The 15,910-nt window shown below is 47.3% G+C and overlaps 1 protein-coding gene and 1 long non-coding RNA gene across 4 annotated transcripts in view; one reads left to right on the plus strand and one right to left on the minus strand.

Annotated features, from left to right (window-relative positions):
* Window positions 1–6,135: 6,135 nt before the first annotated feature.
* On the minus strand, window positions 6,136–10,476 carry LOC114033391. The gene is made up of 3 exons (XR_003567974.1): window positions 9,788–10,476; window positions 7,791–7,924; window positions 6,136–6,784 (listed from the first exon to the last, which is right to left on the minus strand). It is a non-coding gene; the product is annotated as an uncharacterized LOC114033391 (long non-coding RNA).
* A 1,182-nt stretch (window positions 10,477–11,658) lies between these two features.
* CASD1 (CAS1 domain containing 1) overlaps window positions 11,659–15,910 on the plus strand; it is a 42,728-nt gene continuing 38,476 nt past the window's right edge. For 2 of the 3 annotated variants that reach the window (XM_027848771.1, XM_027848770.1), the window contains exon 1: window positions 11,674–11,806. In XM_027848771.1, the coding sequence (XP_027704572.1) occupies window positions 11,674–11,806 (133 nt within the window). Of the gene's footprint in view, window positions 11,807–15,910 lie in introns of all 3 variants that reach the window. The other variant, XM_027848769.1, reaches the window with a different exon arrangement.

Raw genomic sequence — 15,910 nt, forward strand, 5'->3', positions numbered from 1 at the left:
CTACTTTCATTCAGCAGTACATGAATAGAATCAATGAAGGCAGATGGTAGAATAATCCAAGATTGGAGCCTGAAAGAGACTAAAATGTAAAGCGTGGAGTCACCAAGGAGGTGAGATGGGAAAGGGAGAAGAGTGTAGATGGTGGTGATAACCTGGGAAGAACTGAGGGACACAGAGTGAGGGGGCAGAAGGCAGAGGGAAAGATGGAGTGATCAATGATTGGCATCAGATCAAAGAATTTCATGAGCAGGAAGTGGAACAGGTGGATGTGATGGCAAGATCTTATGATCTCGCCACCACTGCCCCAACCCTCTCAAGTCTTTGTGCCTGAGACTTCAGTCATCTCACTACATGACCCAGCATACAAAATGTCTATAGGAACACAAAGGTGTTCAGACATCCATGAACGCTAGCCCGTGGGGCTGCACTGAACCATCCTAAAGAACCCTCCCCTGGCTCCTTCAGTCTTTATCTGTCCATGTAGAATGGGGACTCAGGGATCTCCCTGTGTGTCTCACTGCCTACAGAGAGTGTGCCTCAGAGAAGTGAGAAGCGGATGCCCTCCTCAAGATATTAGCAGCAGCTGTTGCCTTCCTGCCTCCACAGCTCAGCTGCCCTGACACCCTGATTCTGGTCACAGTGTCAGTGGGTTAACAGGACTGTCTCTGTGCTCATGGGAGAGGACGAAGGCATCACTCCTCAGCTCCAAGAGGACATGGCAGAATTTAAGAAACCAAATTTCACCAAATTCACAGAAAAGTTATATCTGACTCCACCATCAGAGGGGGAAACTTTTCAAGAGAAATGTATGGAATTTTAACACTATAACCTGAAATTATTCTGTAGGGAAAATAAGAGAGAACAGCTGAAGAAAAAGAAAGTGGGCACACGCAGAGTCTCCAATGAACTCAGATTTGAAAAGGATAAGTCAGACCAATGGAAGGAAGCCTGAGACCGAACACAAAGAAGTGGCACAGCCTGGTCATGCAGCATCAGGAAAACTAAAGGCCACTGGGGTCTGAAGGTGCCAACAAAAGCTTCAAGCCAAGAGAAAAAAGGTCTTTGTGATTGCTAACTGGAGCAGGACAAACAACCAGGAAGGGCCAGGCCCCTGCTCAGGCCAAAGGTGCCATGTGAAAGAGAGACCACGAAAGCAGAATGCTCTCTCCTCCTGGTCTCTGCAGCCTCTTCATTTCAGGAGGACTGCCCTTAACAAGCAGGAGAAGGCCCCCGCACATGGGACCAGGAAGCCTCTGAATGGACCAGCTCCAAGGAACAAGGGAAGAGATGGAGCGGGATGTGGAGATCCTGGCACCTCCAATGGACCACAAAAGGAGGTGGTCTGGAGGCCAGCATGAGTGGGCAGACCAGTGCCTCCATGTCTCCGAGTCAACTGCACTGCCCACATCCTCTTGGACTCTGATGGAACCCAGTAGATACTCACATTAGACAGCTAGGAGTATTGTGTGCATTTCACGGAAGAGAAAACTGAAGCCCAGAAAGGCTGAGTTTCAGCAGGCCCAGCAGGCTTGGGGTGGAACACGGCCAGACCCCTCAGGGTCCTCAGGGGCCTCCCCAGCTCACACAGTCAGTCAGTATGCTATCCATCTGGCTGCCCAGCCTTCACCATGCCTTTGTGGCCAGCCTGACCAAAGGCGCAGCAAGCCGGCTGTGCCCTCTGCCCTCTGTCTGAAGTCTGAAGGCCTGGGCAGGGGCTGCTTATTCCAAGACTCTTTCTCCCTGACAGTCCCAAGACCTCAAGTGGGGCCCCTTCCTCTGATTTCGTGCTGTTCTGCTCCTTTGTCGTTCAGTCTTTCAGCTGTGTCCAGCTCTTCGGGACCTCATATGGGGTTTTCTTGGCAAAAATACTGGAGTGGTTTGCCATTGCCTTCTCCAGTGAATTAAGGCAAACAGAGGTTAAGTGACTTGTCCAGGCTCACACAGCTAGTGTCTGAGGTCTATTTTGAACTCAGGTCTTCCTGACTCTAGGCCCAGTGCTCTGTGCACTATGGCGCCACCTAGCTGCCCCTTCAGGTCCTACCCTCACCTAAATTCCAAGTTTATCACCCACTGGTAGAGACGTGCATGAGATTCGGACACAGCATTTGAGGACCGAAGTCCCTCCCCAGTTTGGGACACTGCTCTTCCTGCACCCAGCCCCCTCCCTCTCTCCAGGTTTATAGCACCCAGGCTTCAGCTCCAATGACAGATGGTCCATGAAGCCCTCTCAGATTACTCCCCTCCTTCAGAGATGCTCTCTCCCCCACATTCACACACACACACCACAAGGCCATATGCACACAGAACTCACACATGCACAACACACACACCTCCCCTACACACACACCTTTCACACACTTTGTATACACCCACTCCTACACACCTCACGCGCATAGCTCATCCACATACCCACACATACTCCTGGTGATCTTATTGGCTCCCATGGTCCAATTATCTTCTTTATGCTAATGATGCTCAGATTGATTTATCTAGCTGTAACCTCTCTCCCCACATTCAGTCCGGAACTTCCAACCGCTTTCCGGAAATCTCAAAATTAGATGCCCCATCATCAACCTGTCCAAAAACAAACTCATTTTCCCCCACCCCTCCCCTCTTCCTACCTTGCTATTACTGTAGAGGGTACCTCCATCCTTCCAGTCCCCCAGATTCACAATCCAGGTGGCATCTTCAACTCTCTTGACCTCACCCCATGTCCCTTTTGTTGTCTTTCAGGCCACTTCTTTCCTGGGCCTCAGGGAGGATATGTGCACCATCATCCCACTTCTTTGTTACATGGCTTCTCAAGGTCAGCCTGGGTTCTGTCCAGCCGTCTTTATTAGTTCCCAAATAAAGATCTGGACAGGGGCTTTCACTGGGGCAGAGCATTTCCCACTGGACTCCACTGATGCAGAAAGGCAGTTCACCACACTCAGATCAACATTTAAACTAATGCTTACAGACAAGCTAAGAACAGTGCTTAGCACAGTTTTAGGCACTTAGTAGGTGCTTAATAAGTGCTGATTGATTAAGAGCTGTGAATTCCTGGCACTCTTTACCCCTTCCCAACTGTCCTGGCACATAACTTTAAAGGCACCAAGGACTGAGGGCCATTGTGAAACCTGCTTGCTCCCTCTAGAAGGAAGCAGCTATTTCTTTCATTTTTTTTTCTTTTATTCGAATCTTTTTTTTTGTACAAAATTACTAATATGGAAATGTTTTACATGATTGCACATATATAACCTATATCTGACTGCTTACCATCTCAGGAAGGGGGAAAGCAGGGGGAAGGGAAAGGATTTGGAACTCAAAACTTTAATTTTTTTTAATGGAAAGAAAAAAAAAAAGAAGGGAGCAGTGATGATACTGTCCAGACTGGCTGGGGGGTGGGGGGTGGGGGGTGGGGCATGGGGGGTGGGGCGTGAGGAGAAAACATCATTCATTGGCTTTGTGCAAAGCTCTGTGCCAGGAATCAAAACGACAGGCTTGTTCCACTCCTGTCCTGAGGACAAAAAGGTACATAACTTTGGAAGATAGCAAAGTCTGTGGGCAACTGACTAGAACGTTGTGTGTAGAGAACTGCCCCAGGGACAGTGTCGGGTCATAAAGGAATGGGACCTCCCCTTTCACAAACACAGGCTGGTTTGTCCAGATGGTTTCCCCTAGCAAATGGTTTTATAACTGCAGCCACCCTTCTCACTCAAAGCCAAGGGAATCAGTGTACAGAACGGAAAGGGCAACGTCTCCACTGGACTTCTCATCCTTCTTCCCACTTGCCACATGCCCCAAAGGTGTGACTGTTCAGAAGATTCAATTCTTCTGCGCATCAAAGGACAGGACCATTCAAGGAAAGCCTACAGCACCATTTGAATCTTTAATCATTTGTGTGCTAATTAATGAATATGGACCTTTTGGGGACTCCAGGTTCAGAATTCCTGGTGCAGAGCCTGAAGGGACCTGACAGGCATCTACTCCAATCCTCAGTTTATGGAGTAGAGACTGAGGCCCAGGAAAGGGAATTGACTGCCCAAAGTCATAGATTTGAACCGCGTGCCTTCCATGGTATGATGGGGCTTCACTGAACACATTTTTACTGTCATACTCGGACATATGCCATCCCCAGAAACCTTCCCTTTACAGAACCATCTGTCAGGGTTAGCAACACCCTGCATCCATAAAACAGCTAGAAGGCACAGTGGGTAGAACTCTGGACTTGGAGTCAGTAAGACCTGAGTTCAAATCCAGCCTTAGAGACTTATTATGTGACCTGGACCAGTCACTTCACCTCTTTCTGCCTCTGTTTCCTTATTTGTAAAACAGGGATAATAATAGCACCCATGTCCCAGAGTTGTTGTGAGAATCAAATGAGAGATTACAGTGTTTTGGGAACCTTAAAGCACCCTATGAATGCCAATCATTAACAAAACCAACTCCCCCATGTATACACACCCACCCACACACATTGTACAGAAATGGGAGGTATGTTTTATCTGTCCTCTGCAATCACTATGAATTGTGCTAACTATGAATATTATTTTCATATCATTATTATAGTCATGAGTTCATCAATCAACACACATTTACTTGTTTATTGATTATTATATTTCCAGTAGCTTCTGCTGGGCTGGGCTGGGTATGGAACACCCAAGGACAAATACGAAACAGTTCTTACCCTCAGAGAGCTTACCTTCTATCAAGGGAGACAATGTGGATATAAGTGTCATGGGGAGACAAAGTGCATATAAGCGTAATGGGAGCAGGGGAAGAAAAGGGAGAATGTAGTGACTTTTCTTAGGGTGGAAGAGAGTGTTTGTAGTGAGTTGGAAAAGAGCTCAGAGAAATGCAAATCAAAACAACTCTGAAGTATCACGTCATACCTATCGATTGGCTAAGATGGCAAACAAGAACATGATAAATGTTGCAGAAGATCTGGGAAAATTGGAACACTAATGCATTGCTGGTGGAGTTGTGAAATGATCCAACCATTTTGGAGAGCAATTTGGAACTATGCCCAGAGGACTACAAAACTGTGCATACCCTTTGACCCAGCAATACCACTTCTAGGGCTGTATCCCAAAGAGATCATACAAATGGGAAAAGGACCCACATGTACAAAAATATTCATAGCAGCTCTTTTTGTGGTGGCAAAGAATTGGAAATTGCAGGGATGCCCATCAGTTGGGGAATGGCTGAGCAAGTTGTGGTATATGAATATAATGGAATACTATTGCAATATAAGAAATGATAAACAGGATGACTTCAGAAAAACCTGGAAAGACTTGTATGGTCTGATGCTGAGTGAAGTGAGCAGAACCAAGAGAACATTGTACACAATAACAGCCACACCGTGTGATGACTAATATTGATAGATTTAACCCTTCCCAGCAATACAAGGATTTAAGACATTTCCAAAGGCCTTGTGATGGAAAATGCTATCCACATCAAAAGAAAGAACTATGGAGTTTGAATATAGATCATAACATACTATTTGCTATTTTTTTTCTTCTGTTGAGTTTTATTTCCTCTTTCTGGTGGTTCCTCCTATTGGTTCTAATTCTTACTTACAACATCACTAATGTGAAAATATGTTTAATAGGAATGTATATGTATAGCCTATATCAGATTGTGTGCCATCTTGGGGAGGTGGTGGGGAGGAAGGGGTAGAAAAATTTTAAACTCAAAAGCATATGGAAGTGATTGTTGATAAATCAAAATAAATTAATAAAAAAAAGAAGGCAATTGTGGGAATCATGTTTTACAAAATCTCTTTTGCTGACAAAATGGATCTGGGCAAGAATGTGAGAGGATCTTAGGATCTGAGCATTAAAATGATGAGCTCTTCTAAGGGAGATTCTTGTGATCTTTTGACTTTATTTTGCTCTTTAATCTTAAGATATTTCTATTACCTTAAAGAAGATCACTTGATTACATCTGTGCCTTATGGGGAGAAAAAACAACTAATGAATGACTCCAAATGAATAAGACATACATTTCTGGAAATGTGAGAATTTGTTTTGCTTGTTTTGACTGTTACAGTTGTCTTTTTCTTTTTTTTTTTAATGTGAAAAACATGAAGGGGGCAGGGAGAAAATAAATAGGCATTAATTGAAATAAAAGTTTAAAAAAAAAAGAGCTCGATCGCCAATAGATAAGGAAAAACTAGAGATAAGGGGGAAAGGGGACGATCGTGAGGACAGTCTGCTAGAAGAAACTGCAGAGGATCTACGGTATGTGGCGGGGGGGTTGGCCTTGGTCAAGAGGGTGACCTCTTCGCCAGAAATTGCGATCAAGGAAAAGAGAAAGAAGGACAGTGTCACCAGGGTGAGAGATGATGACAGATTATAAAAAGGGGGAAAAAGAAGTACAAATTCTTCTCAGTGAAGTGTGGGGTGAGGTCTTTAGCTGTGGAGAGGCAGGGGCCGGAGCTACTCACAGAAGACTTCCTTATGTTTCTCAGAATTACTTTGTCATTAATATCATATAATTGGAAAGGCAATGATTATAACCACTTCCTAAATCTGAACCAATGGCAGTTCATCACAGGCCTTCTTCAGCAGATTTTATAACAGGTCTGTGTTCTCTCCCATGTCATCCTTGGCTTCTGGATCTGCCAACAAAGATGTCTCTTGGGGCTTCTTTACTATGGCAACTATGAAGGTATTTTCATTGGCTCTTTTGTCTTTTTTTCCATCCACAAGCCACGCTGCTGGCATCAACCGCAGTTTTAATCACTCGGACAATGACTTAAGCACAATCCTTACGCTCTTCAATCTCAACTTGATTCCTACTGGTTAAAATAAAATGAATTTCATTCTTGGTGATATTTCTCAGTGTGAAGTTTATCCATCATGTCTGGCCCGGCAAGGTCTTGTCTTGAGCCTCTGAAACAGATGTCTCCACATAAACTATGATTATTTTCATGACAACCCTTTAGAGAAAGTTTTGAGCACAGCAGTAAACCGTGACTAACTGTCTCCTGAAATGTTTCTTGTTGCCTTGTGCACACAATAAGACCAATTCAAATAATGTTTGTATTTGCTTCTCTTCCCAAGCATCCTGCTCTGGACCTGGCAAAACATCGGTGCTTAAAAAATGCTTGTTGAGTGATTGATCCTTACTGAGGCAGGCAGTGAAATGGCTGGAGCACTAGGCCTGGATTCAGAAAGATTCAAAATCAAATCCAGCCTTAGGTACTTACCAGCCACGTGACCCTGAGCAAGTCATTTAACCTGTTTGCCTCAGTTTCCTCAAGTGTAAAATGAGGATAATAGCAGAACCTCCCTCCTAGGGTTCTTGTGAGGATCAGATGAGTTATTTGTGAAGTGCTTAGATATAGTCAGGGCTTAAAAAATGCTTGTTTTCTTGATTTTTTCTGATATCTCCCCATGTAGCCTAAGGCACATTAGCTTTCCTGGCTGCCTGGTCAGATTGATGACTCCTACTGGGCTTCCTAACCCCCTAAACCCTCCAGATCTTATCCAAACTTTTATTGGTGGTACTTCCCTGATCTTGTATTTGGAAAGGTGACTTTTTTTTTTTTTTACCCAAGGGTAAGAGTTTACGTTCATCTCTATTGATTTTCTTGTTCCACTCAACCCAGTGCTTAAGCCTGCAAAGGCCATCATAAAGTTCCAGATTTGACTAGTGTTATATGAATTTCTTAGTTAAACCTAGGAAGTGCTATGGCTTCTGGCTTCGATGAGGAAGTCTGCCATCCTCCACTCAGGGAGGGATCTGCTGCCCTGAAAGGATCACCTTTCCCTTATCATTTGGGTTGGCAATGTTCCTCTTACCGTGGATGCTCCATGGCCCTCTTAGTCAACTGGTTCTTAGACTCTGCTTTGGGATATTTTTTTTGCAAGATGTTCACCTTGTGAGTCACAGGAACCCAGATGTGGGCTTCTCAGTCACCCTAGGGTCACCGAACCTGGGTGAGCAGAGTTAAAAAATGGGTACAACTTTGACCCCAAAACCTATTTCACTCAATGGAAATCAATGCACATAATATGCACCTCTCTTCTAGTTAACATGGCACCTTCTGGTCTATTGTTGTGTTCCCCATATCTGGTCTGACTTGGGGCCCAGGCCCTAAGTAATATATGTCAAGTGAGGGGTACAGTGGTTTGTCTGGGAGGGAAAGCAGGGATATCTCTCCTAGAATGTTGGGTTCAGGTGTTCAAAGAACAGGAAATACAGAAAGGCTTCTGTCTAGGAAACAAAAGAGTGAGAACAGGAACTTCTGGCATCCAAGAAAAAACCTGAAGGGCTGAACCCAACCTTGAATGGAGACCAGATCTGCCGGTGGGGAAAATAAACACAACCCTAGTGTCAAATAAAAAGCACAGAGTCTGAGTTCCAATAGGCCCAACAAAAAAAACGAAGTTTTTGGGAGACCAGAATGACTGGAAAACATCCTGACTGGATCAAGCCAAAGATAGGATAGTCCTCTATTTGTACAAAAATATTTACAGCAGCTTTTCTTGTGGTAGCAAAGAACTGGAAATTGAAGGAATGCCCATCAATTGGGGAATGGTTAAACAAGTTGTACATGATTGTGATGGAATACTATTGTGCTATAAGAAATGATGATGAGCAGGATGCTCTCAGAAAAACCTGGAAAGACCTACATGAACTGATGCAAAGTGAAATGAGCAGAACCAGGAGAACATTGTACACAATAACAGCAATATTGTATCACGATCGACTGTGAATGAAATGACCCAAGACGATTCTGAAGGACTCATGTCAAAAAATGTTATCCAGACTAACATTGATAGACTTAGCCCTTTTCGGCAATGTAAGGAATTCCAAAGGTCTCATGATGGAAAATACTATCCACATCCAAAGAAAGAACTATAGAGTTTGAATGCAGATCAAAGCATACTATTTGCTATTTTTTTTCTTGTTTGTTTTTTTTTGTTTTTCTCTTTCTTGAGGTTCCTCCCATTGGGTCTAATTCTTCCTTACAACATCACTAATGTGAAAATATGTTTAATAGGAATATTATATATGTTTAATAGGAATAATAGGAAACATGTATAGCCTATATCAGAATGCATGCTGTCTTGGGGGGGGGAGAAAAATTTAAAACTCAAAAGCTTATGGAGAGGCGCAGTGGATAGAGCGCAGGCTCTGAAGTCAGAGGACCTGAGTTCAAATCCGGCCTCAGACCAAACACTTGACACTTACTAGCTGTGTGATCCTGGTCAAGTTAATTAACCCCAACTGCCGGGAAAAAAAAAAAAAAAAAAAGCTTATGGAAGTGATTGTTGATAAATCAAAATAAATTAATAAAAAAAATTTTTAAACATAAGCCCCTTGAGGGCAGGGACTGTCTCTCTTTTGTATTTGTACTGAGCATTTATTCAAGTTCCTGGCACATATTAAGTGCTTAATAAATGCTTTTTTCCATTAAAAAAAATGTTATCCACCTCCAGAGAAAAGAGTGATGGGGTCTGAATGCAGATCAAAGAATACTATTTCTCATTTTCTGTATTTTTTCAACATTTGAGTCTTTTTTATCTACTTTCTTTTACAACATGACTAATATGAAAATATGTTTTGCATGACTGCACATGTATAACTTACAGCAAATTGCTTGCCATCTCAGGGAAGGAGGAGAAGAGGGAGGGAAAGAATTTGGAACTCAAAATTTTAAAAAATGAATGTTTAAAATTATTTTTACATGCAATTGGGAAAATAATAAAAATATTATTTTAAAAAAAAAAGAAAAAAGGGATAGTCCTCCCTCACCCCTCCCTATCCCTTCCCCCTCCCATTGCCTTGGTACCTTTTTCATCTTCTCCAACATGCCTGGTTCTGAGGTAGGAGAAAGACCCTTTGTTGCCCTCCCTTAATCGGACCAGTCTCCATCATGACAAGGATTCCTAGGCTAAGATGAAGCTGGAGGTTGCCTGCAGGTAGCTCTGGGACAGGTGTGAAGGAGCCGGACACCAAAAAAAAAAAAAAAAGGGAGGGAGCAGCCCTTAAATCAGTAGAAGGGGGGCATATTATCCAGATCCTCTGCCCCTCCCCATTTATTCTCCTCAGTTTGTCATGATAAGGTCACTGGACTCAATATATTCCTCTCAAAAATTCTAAGCGCTCACCTTTTTTATTATCTGAGTCAAGAATCGTTGGAATTACAGCCTGGCCTATCCCAGAGGCTCTCAACATTTCATAGCTTATTGATTCTATTCTGGAAAGGCAGCAGCACATGAAGGAACTTTGTCCCTAAAGATTGGAGTCAAGGCCCTGTTCTTATTTCATCTTTAAAATAGAGTAAGTGGATGCATCTAGATCCGGGCATAGGCTCCTGGCCGCCCAGCATGCCAGTCTGTCCTCCACAGAGCTGCCAAAGTGATTGCCCATCAGTGCAGATCTGACCACATCATTTCCTTTCCCAATAAATGCCAGTGGCTCCTAGTTGCCTCTGGGATGAAACAAAACACACACACCCTATCAGCCATACACACACACACACACACACACATCCTACCACTCACACACACACCACGACTCACACACACACAAAACCACTCATACTCATACAAACACACACACACACACACATCCTTCACATACGCCACTCACACACAAAACCACTCATACTCATACAAACACACAGACACCGGAGAACCCCAGGAGTGAGGGCTGTGTCCCCGGGGCCGTGTGACACAGAGGCTGCCCCTCTCGGCCAGGGGCTGACCTGGGAGGAGGGGCTGGGAGATCCGGCTCAGGTGGGAAGGGCAGGGGAGCCTAGCTTTCAGGGTGCCACCGCCCCTTGTTCAGGATGCTCCTCCCCCCCAAAATTCCTCGTATCTCCCACCCCGCTCCCCCCTAAGACCCGCACTTGTCCCAGGCTGGGGCTGGGGCTGGTGCTCGGACCCGGGCCGGCTCGGCCAGTTCAGAGGCTGTCCAAAGGCGCGGGGAGGAAGCGGCCCCGGGGTCCCGGGAGGTCTCGGGTTCGGGGCCCGGCTTCGGCTCCCCCCCGGAGGGCGGGGCTGGCTGGGGGTGTGGCAGACAAAAGCGGGTGAGCTTTAGTCCCACACCGCCCACGGCTGCGCGGCCGGGCTGTCCGACTTCGGAGAGCCGGACGAGCTGCGCCCCCTTTTGATTACACCCCCCCCAACGCCGCTCTAGTCTCAGACAACCGGACGGCTGCCTGACCCCCGGACCCTCGGACAGCGCAGTGCCGCCCGCGCAAGCCTCCGCCAGCCCAAGACCCCGCCCCTGGCTCCGCCCATGCTGCGCCAGACCCCGGCCCCGCCCTGCGGGACGCCCAGAGAAGCCGAGGCGCCGCAGCCGCAGCCGCAGCCGCAGCAGGAGGGGGGAGAGGGGCGACGGGGCTCAGGCTCCGCTTCTGCGCAGGCGCGGATCAGCCCGCGGGCCGAGCAGGAGGGCGCAGGCGCGAGCGCGAACGCAGACGCGGAAGAGTGCGCGGGCACGTCGGAGCCGCGGCGGCGCGCGGGCGAGGCCTCGGCGGAGGCGGAGAGCTCGGTGTGGCGGCGGCTGCTGCTGCTGCTGACCGCGCTGCGTCCCTGGCGGCAGCCCCCGAGCGACAGCCAAGCCGCTGAGGGCCGGGCTCAGGCCCCGCTCCTGCCCCCGAGCCCGGCTTGCGCTCCCGCCCGCGCTCCCGCCGCCGCCGCCGCGCGCTGTTGTCATGGAGGATCCAAGATGGCGGCGCTGGCGTACACGCGCGGGCGGCGCGAGATCAACCAGTACTTCAGTGTGAGCAGCGCCAAGGGGCTCGCGCTGGCCGCCGTGCTGCTGCTGGCCGCCGGCCACGCTGCGCTGCGCCACTATCCGGGTGAGCGGGGCCGCTGGGCGAGCGGGCGGGCCGCAGAGGGCGGGCGGGCCGGGACTCCCAGCGCGCGTGCGCGGCCGAGCGAGCTCGCCCTCCCGCCCCGGCGCGCGTGCGCGGCCGCGGGAGAAACACCCCACCCTCACCCTCTGAGCCTCGCCAAGGACCTAGTGCGCGTGCGCACAAGCGCGAGCTCGCCCTCCTGTCCCAGCATGCGTGTGTGGCAGCGCGCGCTCCCCACCTTCCTCGCGTGCGCGCACGTAGTCCGCGTCCCTGCCTCCCTCTCTCCTCTCGCCGTCTTACTCCACCTGCTGTCCACACCGACCATCTACACCGGCTCCTGGTCTCTTGGCTGCCAGTCCTCATCCTCTCCCTTGACCCCATTGAGCGCTCGCTCTTCTCCCTAGGGTTGCTGGACAGTCCAGAGTGACCAGTGGTCTCTCGGTTCTCTCTGCAGCCTTGGACACCGTTGGTCACTGTCCCCTCCTGGACACTCTTCTCCCTAGGGTTGCTGGCCCTGGCCTTCTGTCCAGACTGTCCTCCCCAAAATGACCAGTGGCCTTTTCTCGGTCCTCACGCTCCTGACCTCTCTGCAGCCTTGGACACCGTTGGTCACTGTCCCCTCCTGGACACTCCTCTCCCTAGGGTTGCTGGCCCTGGCCTTCTGTCCAGACTGTCCTCTCCAAAATGACCAGTGGCCTTTTCTCGGTCCTCATGCTCCTGACCTCTCTGCAGCCTTGGACATTGTTGGTCACTGTCTTCTCCCTAGGTTTGCTGGACACTCCTCTCTCCGGGTTCTCCTCCTCCAGACCACGCCTTTGACTGAAGGGGTCCATCAGGTTCTGTCCTGGGTCCTCTTCTCTTTTCCCTCTAGACTACTTCCCTTGGTGATCTCATCAGCTCTTATGGATCTAGTTATCATCTAGTGATTCTCATCTACCTTTCTTGGCCCACTTTCTCTACTGACCTCCATTCTCTCATCTTAAACTTGATAGGGCTAAAATAAAACTCATTGCCTTTCCCCAAACCCTCCCAGCTTCCTCCCTTTCCTGTTACTGTAGAGGGTACTGCCATTCTCCCAGGCCCTAGATCCAATATGGTGCCAAGGCTTGTTCTATCTACAAGACAGCTTTCATCTCTCCCCTTTCCCACCACTCTCACTACAGCTCTAGTTCAGGTCCTCGGCACCTTCTGACTAACTGGTCTCCCTCATTCTAGTCTCCTCTTAAACCCAGGGTTTAACAGTGTCATTCCCCTCTTCACGAAGCTTCACTTGTTCCTTATTGCCTTCAAGATAAAAGACAAACTTTTCTGCTCAGTATTTAAAACCCCTTGCAGTCTGACTCCATCCTGCCTTCCCAGACTTAATGAACATTATGTTTCTTAACACGCTCTCTCTGTTTCCCCTAAACTGACCCTTTGGCCATTCCTCATAGCAGTCAGTTACCAGATATTTTTATTAAGGACTTCATGTCCCAGACACTGTGCTAAGCATGAGGATACAGACTGAAGCAAACCAAGCCCTTCTCTTACATGACAGTCCATCTCTCCCCTGGGTGCCTCTGCCAGACTGTTCCCTACAAAACTCTCCCTTTCCTCTATTCAGGGATCCCATGTAAATTTTCTTCTGATTTGAGTATTTCTGGCAGCTTTTTAATTTGAATTAGGTAGACTAAGTGAACCTCCCAGTCAGGGTGGTTCCGTAAAATCTCGTCTTTTCTTTTTAGTTTATGGTGAGTTCAAATCTTTCCTGAAACACTTTGTAGCAGGGTGACCCTGGACAAGTCACTTAACCACTGTTTGCCTCAGTCTCCTCAAGTGTAATGTGGGGATGAGAACAGCCCTTCCCTCTCAGAGTTGTTAGGAGAATCAGATGAGATAATCTTTGTATAATGCTTGGCAAGCCTTGAAGCACTGCAGAAATGCGCTCCAGCAACAACATTATTAGAGATCACTTGCCCAGAATAAGCATGTTGTTGAAACCTAATTTCTTGCAGTGGGCAAGATGTGGTAGTGACTGGTCTGGCAGTAGCTCTTCCAGGCTTTGCTTTGGGGGCAGTCCTGTTGAGCAGCTGCCTCTGACCCTCTGTGAGTGCAGTAAAACCCAGGCCGAAAATGAGGGACTTAAGAATCGTGCTGTTGGGGGCGGCTAGGTGGTGCAATGGATAGAGCTCTGGCCTTGAAGTCAGGAGGACCTGAGCTCAAATCCAGCCTCAGACACTTGACACTAGCTGTGTGACCCTGGACAAGTCACTTAACCCCGATTGCCTCACCAAAAAGAAAAAAAAAAAAAGAAAGACTCATGCTGTCAACTTGATTTGAATGTGACTTTCCTACTTCGTGGTGGGGCATTTCCTCATTCGTCCTCGTTTGGTAGCAGACCAGGAGTCCAGCAAAGGTGAAGAGGGACTGCTAGCCCTTATTAGTATGTGAAGAACTCACTGATCCCGGGCAGACCCTTTCCCACGTCAAAGGCAGAAAAGTGCCCGCTCGTGTGGACAGTTGAGCCACGACTTGTGCCCTTTGCATCGATTTTGCTGTGGCTGTGCCCATGGCCTCAGCGCATTGGGTAATTGCTAGCCTTTCAATCCCACCCTGCCTTGACAGGCAGCCCCTCATCCCTCTGTGATGGGCAGGCTTCAGGAAGATGTGTGGCCCAGAGAGTTTTCCAGGGTTTGATAAATGGTGATTGGTGGTTAACTTACTTTGGTATCTAGACCCCAGTTTATTGCCATGTTAGAAGTGATTTCCTTCCTAGCAAGACAGAAGTTGTTTTGGAGCATGAATTTCTTTGACTTTCCTTCTTTAGGGTTAGGTAAACAAATCTTTGGATAGGTTACTATAGTATCTATTTTGGTTTGGGTTTGGTTTTGTGTGTTCTAACTACCAAAACTCATTACATTAGGTTGAACTATTAGAACTATAAATGGGCTTGAAATTCTGGAGTGGTTTCATTTGCCACGTTGCCTGTTCTGTTCATGATCTGCAAGTAGAGTTATTCCCTAGGACAGATGGGTATAACAGACAAATCCTCTCTTGTGACCTTCCTCCAAAATGTTAAGTTTTTCATTTGTCACGCTTTTAATTTAGATTTTCTTTTACTTTTAAAATTGATGAATAATTTTGGCTTAGGAATTTCTTGTAGAAAGACAGGAAGAAAGGAACCTTTAGACCAGATTTTCCTGTTAAGGAACAGACCGTGTTAGCCTGGCATCCATAAGATCTACCTAAGATAGCAACCCAGAATTGGGCTGTCACTCGCGATTTCTAGTGGAGTTAAGTGTCTGATGTGTGGTGTATTGGACTGAGATTTAAGCCAAGTAGAATCATTATTTCACAGCTTCTGGTTCTTGGGCAGCTTTGCCTGCTCCCTCCTCCTCTTCCCTCCCAGGCCCAGCTTATCATCTGTTTGCATTGTCTGTCCGACATGACGTATTGTCCACCCAACTTCAAGCCGTAGTCTGGACAAAGGTCATTCATTCTTCATCAGCTCTAGGTTTTCCAGAATGGCTGGTTTGCTGAAATTCTGGTCCAGGATGCTCTCCAACTTTCACGGGCCAAATGCAACCTGTACATTGTCCTCCACAGACAGGAGTGTCTGGAGGATGGTGCCATCCCCACTGGGGATCCCTACTTCATCTCTGGCTAAAGATGGCGTCCGAGACCTACCTCCACCAGGAGGCTGGTCATTGGTGTTTGGTTTGGCAATGGCAACCCACAAAATAAAGACAACTAGAAGATGATCCTCCATTAGAGAGTAATAAGTAATAAGAGAAATACCATTCATAGGCCACTGCTGTAAACACGAGCTTCTCTGATAGGACTCTCCATGGGAGATCCTGGGCCAGAGACCACACATGGGCAGATCGCTGAAGAGATGGAATCATAGCAGTACTAACACTGTCCTTTGAAACAGACCAGAAGGCACAAGGAATTGCTGTAAATTGCTGTAAGGGATCACATCCTACCTCTGACCTATGCTGGCTTGGTGAGAGTCCCAGGCAGCTTTTGAGTGTGGAAGGTGTAGAGCAACTACTGATCTCTGAGGGTAGAAGCCTGATTTTGTGTGTGTGTGTGTGTGTGTGTGTGTGTGTGTGTGTGTGTGTGTGT

The sequence above is a fragment of the Vombatus ursinus genome, unplaced genomic scaffold (assembly GCF_900497805.2).
Source record: "Vombatus ursinus unplaced genomic scaffold, bare-nosed wombat genome assembly UNPS02006874.1, whole genome shotgun sequence".
Lineage (NCBI taxonomy): Eukaryota > Metazoa > Chordata > Mammalia > Diprotodontia > Vombatidae > Vombatus > Vombatus ursinus.